The sequence below is a fragment of the Salvelinus namaycush genome, chromosome 3, assembly GCF_016432855.1.
Source record: "Salvelinus namaycush isolate Seneca chromosome 3, SaNama_1.0, whole genome shotgun sequence".
In the NCBI taxonomy this organism is placed as follows: Eukaryota; Metazoa; Chordata; class Actinopteri; order Salmoniformes; family Salmonidae; genus Salvelinus; species Salvelinus namaycush.
Genome location: NC_052309.1, coordinates 59,656,306 through 59,671,586, shown reverse-complemented (window position 1 = coordinate 59,671,586; position 15,281 = coordinate 59,656,306). Strand labels below are relative to the sequence as shown.

General features: G+C 43.4%; 1 protein-coding gene across 5 annotated transcripts in view; it reads left to right on the top strand.

Moving 5' to 3' along the window:
- Positions 1-15,281, top strand: part of LOC120033722 (rab11 family-interacting protein 5-like) — a 32,976-nt gene that overhangs the window by 8,521 nt on the left and 9,174 nt on the right. For 4 of the 5 annotated variants that reach the window (XM_038980166.1, XM_038980175.1, XM_038980184.1 and 1 more), the window contains exons 2-4: positions 9,339-9,880; positions 10,143-10,764; positions 11,700-14,375. In XM_038980166.1, coding sequence (XP_038836094.1) covers positions 9,339-9,880; positions 10,143-10,764; positions 11,700-14,375 — 3,840 coding nt within the window. The remainder of the gene's footprint in view (positions 1-9,338; positions 9,881-10,142; positions 10,765-11,699; positions 14,376-15,281) is intronic. The other variant, XM_038980199.1, reaches the window with a different exon arrangement.

Genomic DNA, 15,281 nt, shown 5'->3' with positions numbered 1-15,281 from the left:
GATTATTGTCAAAATAAGATCACTCAGGGTATATTTCGATGGATCTTTAGGATTTGGCCGTGTAGGCTCAGTTATCAGCTGAGATGGGTTTAGCTCAGAGCAAATCTGACATTGGCGTTCTCCAAATAATATAAAAAAATCACCCATAATTAATAGTTCAGATTTACCATACTTAGATAGAAATTCAGATAAAGCTGCGGGATTTAAGGTCAGATGGAGTCTCTAGTACAAGCATGCTATGATCAGTAGGTAACCCCTTATTTGAAAATACCATAGAATTGGTATAGATACAAGATTGTCTAGAACTGAACCATTGGGCCTATGCCTCAAGCGAGGACATGGTTTTTCTAGGCTGCCTGCCCATAGTCCCAATAATCATAGCACATAGCCTACTGTACAATACTATTGTGTACCATAACCCAGTTTAGATCACAAATTAGTGATTATTGTTGCAAGATGCAGGCCTCGTTGGCTTGCCCTTTCTCCTACACAGTCATCTGCCATTCAGCATAAATAGCGATGATGGTGCAGTACTGCCATAAACCATATCCGGCCATCACAGAGAGCCTGGTCTCATAGACGAAACGTAACATATTTAAAAGTACATCCGGGACACTGTAATTAGTATGATATGTTATGTTTGGTATGGTTACATAAAACAGATTACTTAAGGCAAAAACAAAAGGAGGGTGGTTGGTCGGAGTGGATGGGTGGGCGTATAACTCAAACGTCTAGTCACCCAAAGGTTGCATGTTTGAATCGCATCACGGACAACTTTAACATTTTAGCTAATTAATGACTTGCAACTAATTACTACTTTTTAGCTACTTTGCAACTACATAACATTTTAGCTAACCTAAAATGCTGTAGGTAACCCTAACTCCAACCTCAAACATTTAACCTAACTCCTAAACTTAACCCTAGCTTAGCTAATGTTAGCCATCTAGCTAACATTAGCATTAGCCACCTATCTAACTTTAGCCACAATAAATTGGAATTCATAACATACGTTTAGCTAGTTCGTAACATATTGTACGTTTTACAAATTCGTAACATATCATACGAATTGTAATTCGTAACATATCATATGAATTGGATGATGGACAACCAGAAATTAATACATACCATATGAACATAACATATCATACTAAATGGGGTGTCGTGGATTTATGTACAGAATAATATGAAATGTTCTGAGACCAGGTTGTCACAGAAGAAACAGGTTGGCTGTAAGCAAGAACAGATCAGTACACATATCAACCTGAACTCAGGTGTAGACGTAACATAGTATACCTAAATCAGGGAACGCAAATTAGTGTGATATGTTACATTTCTTATGGTATGTATTAATTTGTGGATGTCCATCCATTTTGTATGATATGTTACGAATTGCAATTCGTACGATATGTTACAAACTGCAATATATGCAATATATTAAGAATTTCCAAAAAGTATGATATGTTTCAAATTCCAATTTTTTGTGCCTAACATAGCTAGGTGGCTAACATTAGCTAGGTGTTAGGTTAGGTTAGCTAACATGCTAAGTAGTTGCAAAGTAGCTTAAGAGGTAATTACAATGAACAAAAATATAAATGCAACATGCAACAATTTCTAAGATTTTACTGAGTTCATATAAGGAAATCAGTCAATTGAAATTAATTAATTAGGCCCTAAACTATGGATTTCACATGACTGGGAATACAGATATGCATCTGTATACCTTTAAAAAAAGTTAGGGCCGTGTATCAGAAAACCTGTCAGTATCTGGTGTGCAGCGTGACATCTCCTTCGCATAGAGTTGATCAGGCTGTTGATTGTGGCCTGTGGAATATTGTCCCACTCCTCTTCAATGGCTGTGCGAAGTTGCTGGATATTGGCGGGAACTGGAACACACTATCGTACACATTGATCCAGAGCATTCCAAACCTGCTCAATGGGTGACATGTCTGGCGAGTATGCAGGCCATGGAAGAACTGGGACATTTTTTGCTTCCAGGATTTGTGTACAGATCCTTGCAACATGGGGCTGTGCATTTTCATGCTGAAATATGAAGTGATGATTGTGGATGAATGGCACGACAATGGACCTCAGGATCTCATTACGGTCTCTTTATGCATTCAAATTGCCATCGATAACATGCATTTGTGTTTGTTGTCTGCAGCTTATGCCTTCCCAAACTATAACCCCACCACCACCATGGGGCACTCGGTTCACAATGTTGACATCAGCAAACCTCTTGCTCACACAATGCCATGCACGTGGTTGTGAGGCCGGTTGGACGCACTGCCAAGTTATCTAAAAGGAAGTTGGAGGCAGCTTATGGTAGAGAAATGTGCATTCAATTATCTGGCAACAGCTCTGCAGTCAGCATTCCAATTTCACTCTCCTTCAAAACTTGAGACATTGGTGACATTGTGTTGTGTGACAAAACATCACATTTTAGAGTGGCCTTTTATTGTCCCCAGTACAAGGTGCACTTGTGTAATGAGCATGTCGTTTAATCAGCTTCTTGATATGCCACACCTGTCAGGTGGATGGATTATCTTGGCAAATGAGAAATGCTCACTAACATGGATGTAAAGAAATTTGTGCACACAATTTGAGAGAAATAAGCTTTTTGTGCATATAGAACATGTCTGGGGTCTTTTATTTCAGCTTAAATTAGGTTTTAGCAACCAGGAAATGGCGGAGTGATTTCTGCATGAGTCCAAATTTGGGATGGTGTATCGTTGCAGAATGCTGGGGTAACCATGCTGGTAAAGTGTAACTTGAATTCTAATTAAATCACTGACAGTGTCACCAGCAAAGCACCCCCACACCATCACACCTTCTCCTCCATGCTTCACGGTGGGAACCACACATGCGGCGCTCATCTGTTCACGTACTCTGCGTCTCACAAAGACACAGAGGTTGGAACCAAAAATCTCAAATGTGGACCAAAATACAGATTGCCACCGGTCTAATGTCCATTGCTCGTGTTTCTTGGCCCACTTAAGTTGCTTCTTCTTATTGGTGTCCTTTAGTAGTGTTTTTTTTGCAGCAATTCAACCATGAAGGCCTGATTCCTGCAGTCTCCTCTGAACAGTTGATGTTGAGATGTGTCTGTTACTTGAACTCTGTGAAGCATTTATTTGGGCAGCAATCTGAGGTGCAGTTAACTCTAATGAACTTTTCCTCTGCAGCAGAGGTAACTCTGGGTCTTCCTTTCCTGTGGCAGTCCTCATGAGAGCCAGTTTCATCATAGCGCTTGATGTTTTTTGCGACTGCACTTGAAGACACTTTAAAAGTTCTTGACATTTTCCAGATTGACTGACCTTCATGTCTTAAAGTAATGATGGACTGTCGTTTCTCTTTTGCTTATTTGAGCTGTACTTGCCATAATATGGACTTGGTCTTTTACCAAATAGGGCTGTCTTCTGTATACCACCCTGTAGTGTCTTTAGTATCATTAAAGTTGAAGACTGTTATTTTATCAAATCAATTCTCTGTAATTATTATTACGTGATTAAACTAATCATGTAAATGTAATTAACTAGAAAATCTTCAGATTACAAAGTTAGAATTTTCCGAATATAACTTCAGATATTTTAATATCTGATCAATTAGTCTTCTATTAATGAATTATTCTTTACCTTACGTCAGTCTCATTTAAAACGTCGTAGAATTCTTAGTTATCTGCACGAACCCAGCCTAAACTATGAATCATCCATACACCAATTGGCTTAATCATTTATTTACTAACGAACTAAATAATCACAGAAATGCATAACAAACAAACAGTAGATATTGGTTACTAACAACGATAGGGAAAAATCCCCTAGTGGGCTAAACCAATAAATAAACCAATATGATGGCTTGTTATACAAAGAAAAGGGGGTGTGGACCGATAAAGGAGCGGGAAAGACAAAATGGATCACTACACACAGTGGATAATTATATTAATTGAAATGCTACTCCTTTGCACATGAACGCTCGCTCATTCGGGAATAATTGCAAACAATATATTTACGCCCATATGTCGTTGTTGTCTTCTCTGTTGGACTCGTCGGTCTGTCTGCTGGAGAGTCGATTCATCAGAGAGTCTCTGGTTACTTCCCCAGAAGTCACAATGTCTTTCATGGTTGTAGCTCTATCTGCGGCTCCTGATAGTGTCTGTTGTAATGGATACGTCAGGCGTCCATTGTTCTTAGAATAGATGTTTCAGCGGTTGTCGGTACTCGCATCCTAGGTTTACATCATTTCTAGCTGCAGTCTAGTAATTACTATCTAAGATTTGCTCTTATTCTGTAGGGATCGATAGTCTCAGAGTTTAACCACTTCCAGCCATGTAGCCAATGCACGTGGTATGGTTAGGAATTCAACAACCATTGCAACCTCAGCTTACACCGGGGTTTGCGTGGTCTGATGTGAATTTCCTCAGAAGTGGGTTTTATTCGTAACAATAGAAAAGGGTGGTGCCATGACGCCTGATCCTGTCTGTGCTCACGGGGGCATGGCCACTGACTAGTTAAACTTTACAGGGAATACAATTCTCTCAAATTAAAGGTTAACCTCACATTACATCATTTCACAAATAGTTTCATCTTTACTCATTCATTTTATACAAGAGTTAGATGCAAACCTCATAACTGAGGCACCTGTATAAACAGAGTTATGGTAATGTGGCTGTATTCTCTTTCATGAGGTCACAAACATGAAACAAAATGGACCGGGTCGTAGCTGGCTTCTCCACCGACTGTTTACACATTCTCCAAAATGGACATATTTTTTAATTCTCCCATTTTGGGGATTTAGGAGTTCGGCGAAGTGAAATCCTTTGTTCACCGTGTGGTCTCTCTCTCTGCATGACCAGTTGGAGAGAGTCTCCGCCAGGAATTTATGGCCTGAGATAACAGAACCTGGGTGTAGGAGAGAGTGAGAGAGAGGGGGAAGCCACAATCTACACCCAGAAAGGGCCACATCATGACAACCCCTACCTTGTCGCAACACAACTGATTGGCTCAAACACATTATTAAGAAGGAAGGCAATTCCACAAATTAACTTTTAACAAGGCACATCTGTTAATTGAAATGGATTCCAGGTGAATACCTCATGAAGCTGGTTGAGAGAATGCCAAGAGTGTGCAAAGCTGTCATCAAGGCAAAGGGTGGCTTCTTTGAAGAATCTCAAATCTAAAATATATTTTGATTTGTTTAACACTTTTTTGTTTACTACATGATTCCATATGTGGTATTTCATAGTTATGTCTTCACTATTATTGTACAATGTAGAAAATAGTAAAAATAAAGACAAACCCTTGAATGAGAAGGTGTGTCCAAACTTTTGACTGTTACTGTATTTCACAGCGGTTTAGATGGTACAATAATTCTCTACACTGCATTGCTTGTTTTGACACATAAACTGAAATTAGGCAAACTATTAGAATTTTAGCAACCAGGAAATGGCAAGTGTTTTCTGGATATTGCACCTTTAAACAAAAATGTTGCGGCAGTGAGCAAATTTCAGGTCTGCTGAGCGCAAACTTGAACATTGTGAAAATTCGGTGCAACTTCCAGCGTGCGTTTACTGTGAACACTGAGGCTGTACCTGCTTTAAGTTACAGTTTTAACAGTGGCCAAGTAGGCTACTGTGTCTATTTGATCATAATGTAGGCCTACCAGAGTGGACTACCATCAAAAACCTATGGAGAAAAAGCATCCCTTGACATTTTAACATGGAAATAGCTTTTCTATCATTCAGCCTACATTAGCAGCCAATGTGTGGTGTTTAATGTAGGCCTACATTCCACGAGACTTGAAAAAACATGCAGGGCTTGACATTAACCTGTTTAGATAAGGAGGTGACTGAAAATGTTGTTGTGTTGTTTGATGCAAGAAACCACTTTGCAAAAAAAAATGCATTGTTATTCCCATACTGTCACGTTCCTGACCTGTTTTCTGTTGTTTTGTATGTGTTTAATTGGTCAGGGCGTGAGTTGGGGTGGGTAGTCTATGTTATGTGTTTTCTATGTTGGGTTAATGGTTTGCCTGGTATGGTTCTCAATTAGAGGCAGGTGTGTGTCGTTTCCTCTGATTGAGAGCCATATTAAGGTAGGTTGTTCGCACTGTTTGTTGGTGGGTGATTGTTCCTGTGTCAGTGTATACCACATGGGACTGTTTCGTTTGTTCGTTCGTTTTAGGTAGTCTGTTCGTGCGTTCTTCGTCTATATGTAAGTTCGTTTGTTTCAGGTCTGTTGCCTTCGTTTATTGTTTTGTAGTTTGTTCTAGTGTTTTGTCAGTGTTTTCGTCTTTCTGTTAAATAAATTAGTATGTATTCCTCACCTGCTGCGCCTTGGTCCGTTCATGCACCACAAGACGAACGTTACACATACCATTATTACAGAGAATTAGACAAATTATGCTACCCTCTACTTATCTTATTCAAGCCTGTCTCAAAATACAACACTGCGCCTTAAAGACAAATAAAAGCTTTTTAGCTGACTCACTTTTCAAAGATGTCCAGAAATGTACAAGTTTTTGTGCTCTTATAGGAAGAAATCACTCCCCTATTGCTGACTACAAATTTTCTATAACTGAGCTAATGACGTACTAACTAGCAAAGGATATGAACAAAATATGCACACGTGGCTACATGCAGCTCTCGCTTTGATCTCAAAACAAGCGCATCTACTCACAAACACTCATGCTGTAAACCCAGTCCAGTTCCAAGTAAATGGCACAGATCCATATATGGCAATGGTCTATTTGCATATAGGCCTACTGCAGCTCTGATTGTTTATGCGGCACCGGTCTGTGTAGAGTGCCGGCTTGTCAGTGCAATAGAATCCTACTCCGATGCGTTCTGCCTACAACAAAATCTCTTGCATAGTCAGTTTTGTTTCGGTATGCTGCATTGAAAGTGGCCAATATTGCGTTGATTCGATCACAATCACAATTGCCACATTAAACGGAAATGTTGATAGTGTTAACAGGGAAAACTCTAGAACAGTGGACACTAACCTTTTCTGATTCAAGATTAATTTCTGAATCAAATTGCAAGCCGAGATCTACCGCTCAGATTTTTTTTAACATGACTTCAAAAAATTAAGCCTATGCAAGATTAACCTATTAAAAGCAGTACTGTAGCAGTGAGGTATAGGCCCAATACATTATCACCGCATATTGGATTTGCTTGAATTGCCCTGCCAATGCATTGTTGTTCTGGCCATTTATATTTAAACATTTGAGGTAGGCTATGTGATCACACCGGTAATAGATCCATTGTTGTATTACTTGTGAGGCACAGCTGAGTGAGCATACATTTAAATAATTAGCTTTTTACTTTTATTTTACTGGGCTTCACAACCGATGGAAAAACTGCATCTGATGGTCAGTCTCAGTGGAGGGAGAGAGCATCAAACTGAGGGTCTGCCTCTCAACATCCCTCCGCTCTCCCTTTCTTCCACTGACACGGACCAAAAGGCCACAGGAGGTTGGTGGCACCTTAATTGGTAATGGCTGGAGCGTAATTAGTGGAATGGTATCAAATACATCAAACACATGGTTTCCATGGTTTCGAAGCCATTCTATTTGCTCTGTTCCAGCCATTATTATGAGTCATCCTCCCCTCAGCAGCCTCCACTGATCTGAGCCAGCGGTAGGCCTATAGTGCACTTGATTTGCTCTCTGGGCCCGTCGGGAAGGCAGAGTTTGTACCTTCAGACGTGAAATGGTTCAACATGGCAACAGTTCGCCTACCCGGCGCTCATCGGGTGCACCTACCGAGACAAATAACATTTTTAAAAAGTATGAACATAAGGCTATATCGTTGGTTTTTTTACAGAAATGTTTGGTGATCAACTAGGAATGCTTTGTTGAATCCAATGATTCCCACAGTTGTGTCAAGTTGGCTGGATGTCCTTTGGGTGGTGGACCAATCTTGAATACACACAGGAAACTGTTTAGCGTGAAAACCCCAGCAGCATTGCAGTTCTTGACACAAACTGGTGCGCCTGGCACCTAGCCTACTACCATACCCCCTTCAAAAGGCACTTAAATATTTTGTCTTGCCCATTCACCCTCTGAATGGCACACATACACAATACACGTCGCAATTGTCTCAAGGCTTAAAAATCCTTCTTTAACCAGTCTCCTTCCCTTCATCTACACTGATTAAAGTGGATTTAACAAGTGACATCAATAAGGGATCATAGCTTTCGCCTGGTCAGTGTATGTCATGGAAAGAGCAGGTGTCCTCAATGTTTTGTACACTGAGGTTTTTGTCTTGTGCCCGCCATCGGTTGTGATGCAACATGCTCTTGAATACAGGGTGGGTCAATGGGTAGGAGCCGAAGGAGGCAAATACAACAGTGTCTGTGCTGTCAGTCCTGGAAAACAGAATAAGGAGACACAAAACACCTGAGAAGAGGGCGTGGTTTCCATGTGCATTTTAGCCACTGTCAGTCCCATACGATATCCAGTATGTTATTATAGGGTTTCGATGTTTAATTCGATGTATAATTTCTCTTGCACTTGTACCTGAAACATCTCTTGCACCTGAAACATCTGCCCTTCAGACTGCTCTGCATGCTCCCAACATCTGCCACATTCTGAGACACGTAGCAGAAGTTACAGTAGAGGTAACAGGTGGAGATATTCAAAGGGGAATTTCGGTAGTATGCAAACAATGTCCATAGTCAACAGCTCTGAGTATAGTAGTAGAGAAAAGCAACACCACACATCTGGCTTTAATTGTGTGACCACTGTTCTTCCAGCTCTCTGTATGCAGTGAAACTCCAATTGAGTAGCAGTGTTGTTTTGGCTCCAGAATACATGGTTTCAAGTCCTCTCAGAAGGACTTTGTGAAAGGAAAGGATTTCCGAGGTGGACCCATCAGCACGTCACAGACAACAGGAGTGGTGGGTGGGAGGAACCCCAGGAATGTGGAATTAGTTCCCGGATGCTAAAGAAACAGTTTGTTATCATACTTGGAGAAACACGATGGTCAAATAAAAAATGTAACACCCTCCCCTCTTTGAATTGGCTACTGCCACATTACGCAATATGCTACTGGCTGCCAGGCAGAACAGTGAATGTTTTGTTTCAGTGGTGTTTTCTGTTTTGTTTGTCTCCAATGTGGTCAGTTAAATCATGTCACTTTCGGTCTGTACTTTGTGTTTAAATGTATCCCATAACAGTGAAAGTATGCATTGAATGGTGTTTACGCTAGATGAAACAAATGGGAGGCCATATGCATTCTTTTATAGACCTTTATGTAAAATAATGTTGGTCACAGGTATGCATGTGTGGAGCGCTGGGGATGTTTGACCCCTGACAGTCTTCTCTCTCTGTGGCTCCAGATGGCTCAAACTCAACTCCAAGGCCAGCCGGAAGGAGAAGGAGCGTGGCGAGATACAGGTAACGGTCCAGTTCACGCGCAACAACATGACGGCCAGCATGTTCGACCTTACCATGAAGGACAAGCCGCGCTCTACCTTCGGCAAACTCAAGGACCGCGTGACAGGGAGGAAGAGGGGCGACGTGGAGTCCTCCTCGGCTATTGTGCCGGGACGCTTCGCCGCCCTGTCGAGTTCCCTGGGGCAGCCATTCGGGGAGGGGGGCGGAGGGAGAGGGGGAGAGGACCCCGGGGAGGTAGAGGTAGCCGAGGAGAAGCGGAGCAAGGTGAAGGATTTTTTCCTGGGTAAGGGAAAGCTGCGGAGGTCCTCTGACACGAGGTCGTGTTCGTCGCTGGCCTCAGAAAGCAGCGTGTCATCCACGACCAGTGAGAGCCACTGCCCCCCTTCTCTGGGTCTAGGCCTCCTGGTGGACCCCCCCAGCTCCCCCATCTACAGCAGCAAGGTCAAAGACACCCACCATGGAGATACAGACCTAGCTAAAAAAGGTAAGCCTGCAGATTTCCTCTGTGTTTTAGATAAAAGATTTGCTCTATTTTTGTCCAAGGGTTTCATTTTCTTTTGAAATTGCCCTAAATGTCTGTAATATGCACAGTAATTCACAAACTGTATTTAGATGATATGCTGACAAAATGTTTAACAGACATGGAAAAAGCATTTACTATATCTCAAGGACATGGCATGCTTATGCATTTTAAGGAATTGTTTTGGAATAGAGGTTATTATTATACTTTTTCCCCCTCCAAACAGTGCTTACCACCACACAGTCTTCCCCAAAGATACTGACCCACAAGCGAGCCTTCAGCGACGAGGCGAGTAGGATCACCACGACTGCCATTCCCCGGCCCTGTCCTGCTGTGGAGTCCCTCAAGGGTCAAGGTATGGCTCTCTCCCAATCCTCTCTGTGCATCAATGGAAGCCACGTCTATGGATCTGAACCGGTGGGTCCCAAGGGCTCAAGCACCCTTCCATCCAAGCTGGTCCTGCTCGAGAAGTGCTCCCCTCTCTCTCGTTCGCTGCAGAACCTCACAAAGCGGAGCGAGGACAAGAGTTCCGCAGGCGAGGGCCGGCGCTGGTCCTTCGACAAGGTAAAGAAGGACGAGAAGGATGAGGAGAAGGAGGCCGAACCTCCAGTCTCCCAGTTTCAAAGTGCTCGGGTGGGGGGTCGGCCGGTGCAGGCAGCAGCCCCGATGCTGTCTTCTACTACCACGGTGGACTCAGCAGACAAAGGGAAGAAGCTCAGAAAAACGTTATTCTCCGGAGGGAGGAGTGATTCTCTACCTGCCAAGTCCGAGCTGAGCCAGGGTTCTCCTCCCCCTGAGGGGAGACTGCGAGGCTGGTTTGGCTCCAGTGACTCCCAGAACAAGCCAAGGTGAGTGGAGGGTCATTTCAGCTCTGTGTCTCCACTCTCCAGAGCTTCATACAGTTTTGCCTTCCATCGAAAGCACACAATAGACATCTACATCTTGGAAGGTTTTGATTTCCTTGTTTTCAGTGTCTATGCTTCCCCCTGTTCCTTTAAAACGGAAATGTGGCAAGTTCATCCACCATTTTACAGCAATCTCATATAGGCCATCATTTGATGTTCATACTGTCCTCATAACACAGCATAATAGTTGACATCTAGGCCATTTGTATAAAAATGTACTGTACTTCCAATCAAAAGAAAAGCAAAGACTCAAAGAGTCTATGTGACTGGAGTTGGAAAGGACATTTTGGCATATGTATATTTCACTCTTAAAATTGCTTGGGGTTCTCAAGTACTAATGCCAGAGGATCTACCTGAACTTAGGTTTGGTATGTTGTGGAACATTGATCTAGATGTGCACTAATCATCTGGTTCAGTATTCATAATGTCTCGGAAAAGCAGTGCTGACCCCCACCCCATGTAACCACATTCATTATGATCTAAAAGGCAAAACTGGTCCTAGATCAGCACTCCTACTCTCTTTATGAATACTGGCTCAGTACACTAATCACCTGTTCTTGCTATTAGATCATTCTGCAGTATTACTGTCTCTAACCTGACAGTAATTCCTGAAATACCAAACTCAGTACATCTTGCTCTTCACCTTGCTTCAGTAATTTGCTAAATGCAGTTTTGCTTTTTGTAGTAAACTCTTGTTGCTGTTTTCCATAACCCATTATTGTTTAAATTTTTGGCATATTCACAAGATAGTCCTCGAATAGACAGTAGTTGGCTGGTTTGCCTTTTTCTCTTTGTGTTAGACAAATGGAACCCATATTTTTAATGGGCCAGCTGGCACAGAATTAACAAAGAGGACTGCTTGTGCCTTCCCTCCACAGGCTGGAAGTTTCTCCTAAGGTAGAAAGCGAATCAGACACCCCTCCTCCAATCCCCCCTCGCTCCCCCATTCCCCTCCAGTGCTCGTCTCCCTCTGCTTCTTTCACTGGCCATGCCTCGCCCGACAGTGCCCATCCAACTAACCCCTTCACTCCCTCTCTGACCCCTGACCCCATCTCTCCCTTCAACCCCTTCCTCCCGCATATGCAGTGTAACCCCTTTTTTGAGGACCTCATTGCAGAAGAGGGCCAGAGGTCCCCCCCTCTTGCTATCTGCTCCCCCGTCACACCCCTCTGTCATTCCACAGCTTTGCCTTGCGTCCCCAGTCCCACCCACGATCCCGTCGTGCAAATTGAAATGGCCGCCATATGGCGAGACCGGCCCAGGCCTGTAGCCAGGCAGACGTCCCTCCCTGCCTTACTTCCGACAGCAGCGACGGCTAGCCCCCCCAATCCGTTTACGTCTCGCTCCATATCAGAGAGTGGGGGAGGAGAATGGGATGAGTCCTTTGACGCCTTTGCCTCCAGCAGGCTGAATTCACCAAAGGGCTCTGCTACCAATCACCCTTCAATAGCAACCTCAAGGCAAGCCCAAGTAAGAAGCACTCCTCCATATGAGAGTTACACTATTCCACCCATTGAGGAGATGAGGATGAGTGAAGAAGAAGAGCCTCCACCATTGCCTCCACGGAGGCCCATAATACGGACTCTGGTGAACGAGAGACCCTCTGACAGCTGGTTGCACAGGGGTCAGGAACTGGCTGTGCAGAAAGAGGCCTGTCTCCTGTCACAAACAGGCGCAGCTTCCCTACAGCACACAAGAGAATGGGGGCACAAGAGACACACACCAAGTCCCCACCTGTACCCAAGCCCAGGCAAAGACCTTGTCAGCAGTGACCTGTTGGACTTTCATACCGTACACTCACAACATTATGCCAACATGTCTCCAGAGTCTCCATCTCCATTCAAGTCTGAAGATGAGTTCAAGAAGTTTGACTATGAACCATTACGAGATGAAGATGATAAAATTAGATTTACTGAGCAGGACTTATGGCCAGATGCAACAGATTCAATAATATCGTTGGCCTCAGAGGATACAACGGACGCCAGTCCCACTGTAAGAAAATATGCTATTGTAAAGAACACTTCACATTCTGAACTCAAAGACTTACCTCTGCCAGTAATGCTTCTTAATAGTGAAATGACTGTAGCCGATCTACTGAATAAGTCTTCCCCAAAACACTCTAAATCAGGTCTTAAGACGCTGGACATTGCTTCAACTACACCAGACCCAACAACGGACTCGTTCTCAATTCACCCAGATAAGCCCAAGTCCAGAAACAACAATTATGAATCACCTCCGCTAACCTTAGAAGATCTTAATAAAAACAAAAGTAACTCAGATTTTTGTTTTATTGACTCTGCTTCTGATGCTTCCCCATCTCCATCTGACATGATGACAGTGCATACCCTCAAAAGTTTAGGTGGTATTTTCCCTCAAACTCCACAAGATACTCCCATAGCATTATCTCATGAGCAGATGATGCTATATGCAGAAGATATGTTAATTTTTCAGAAGACTAGTACAATAGACGTCAACTCTGCTGTAAAAGTGAATTTACCAGAAGTCTCCTCGCTTTGTCAAGACAATTGTCAAGATGGAGGTTGTGAATTGAATACATCACGCAGAGATTCTGCAAGCGATATGAAGAGCATTAGCATTTTTACGCCTGACAGTCTTAACATAGAGAGAGAGACTGTAGAATTAAAAGACACTCAATCTCCAATGGATAGAAATGGCAACATGACAAAATCAAAGATAGACCGTTCAAAACTAGACCCTTCATGTCATGTTAGATCTTTTCCAGTTTCGCACCAGATGGAAATGCAACAGGAAGTTGTACGCAATAAACAGGAAGTGAGTCAGCCTCTGGCCAAACAAACCAATCCTGTCAATGAGTCTTCACCAAGGGGCACTAGTTCTCACAGAAGTCTCAAGGGAATGATACGAGAGCTCCACGGCAACAGTGGTGCAAATAGCCCTGGCAAAGGATTAGGTGAGAGCCCTCTTCACCGATCACCGTCTCCTGGACAAATAATCTCAGAGAGCATTGAAGGACCGTTCTCATATCAACCCACCAAATCTCCTTTTTCCTCACCTTTGTCCCCGAATAGAGAGACAGCGCTCAATGTAGCTACATTATTTGTGTCCTTGCAAAAAATAAACACAAATAGTTCCACTCAGTCAATTCCAAAAGGAAACTGCTTAACGGAACATTCCTCGTCCAAATATGCTGGGACGATCAGCTTTGAAGACCTCCACGCCAAAGTAGCCCCGAACGTGAGAAGCCCCATGAGTGCCAGGTTAAGGCCTGGCATCCCAGTGCATGCTTCCAACCCCTGTGCTTCCATCCCCTCCTCTGCTACCCCCTCCCTGGCAACTGAAACCAATGGCCAGGCTAAGCTGCCCCCCACCCCTGTCCCCTCCTCCATACATCACCCCCCGACCGTGAGGCCCAGTACCGGAGCCAGTGCCACCTTGGCTGTGGCCCCCTACACCTCTTCCTCCTTCTCCTCCTCTTCCTCCTACACCACTGCCCAGCCCTTGGTCGATGCACGGCACACACTTTTGCCTGAGGAGACACAGCCAGCTAGCAGCCTGCCCCGACAGGAGAGCAGGTGAGACTTCTCCTCACACTTAAGCGCTGCAGAGTGTACCCACTCAAACTCCTCTTGAGAAAATACAAATACCAGGTTGGGTTGCCAGTTTGAGTTACCAAATTGGGTTGCCAGGTTGTAGTCAACAATGGGATGAAATAGTTAGACATAGCTCACCTGTTGGCATAACTTGAAAATCGACATATTGTTAGACTGTATTCTCATTTTTCCAAACAAAAGACATTGATTTGGTCCCTTTGATTTAATCTATTCAAGTAGCTTCCTTAATTAAGAGGGGTTCTCTAAATTAATCAGTATATCTCCCCTGCCAGTACCACCTGCCCATGCAAACCCATTGGTTGCGACAGTGCATTGTTTTGTGAATTGCTTAATCTTTTATGTTGCTCATCTCACTTCTGTGTTGTTCATTTATGTGTCATACATTTGTGTTGCTGACTGTCCCATCACATCAAGGAGTCCGCAACCACAATCAAAGTCATCATAATGAGAATCTCAGCCTAACCTTGATTAAACAACTGCTTTAGCTCTCTGTGCTGCCATTCTGACCATCTGTAAATTAAAGCAAAATGGAAGTGCCTTCACTCTCTCATTAGGTGTAGGGTGAAGTTGCCTCTATACGCTGATTTCCCACACTAATGGTTAAGGTTAGGATTGGGGGAGGGGAAGCTGTTCCTAGATCTGTATCTAGGGGGAAACTTCACTCTGGAGCCTGTCATTACTGATACGGCATACCTGCTCTGTGATATACACAAATCAGACAACATGAGCTCTTTTTACGCTCTCTTGCTGAACCCTGATGCTAAACACATGTTGTTATCATGTAGAGAACTGATTTGAGGTCTGCCTTATATACTGAAAATTCTATACCCAAGCCAGAGAGCATTGTTATGAATATTCCCACATATG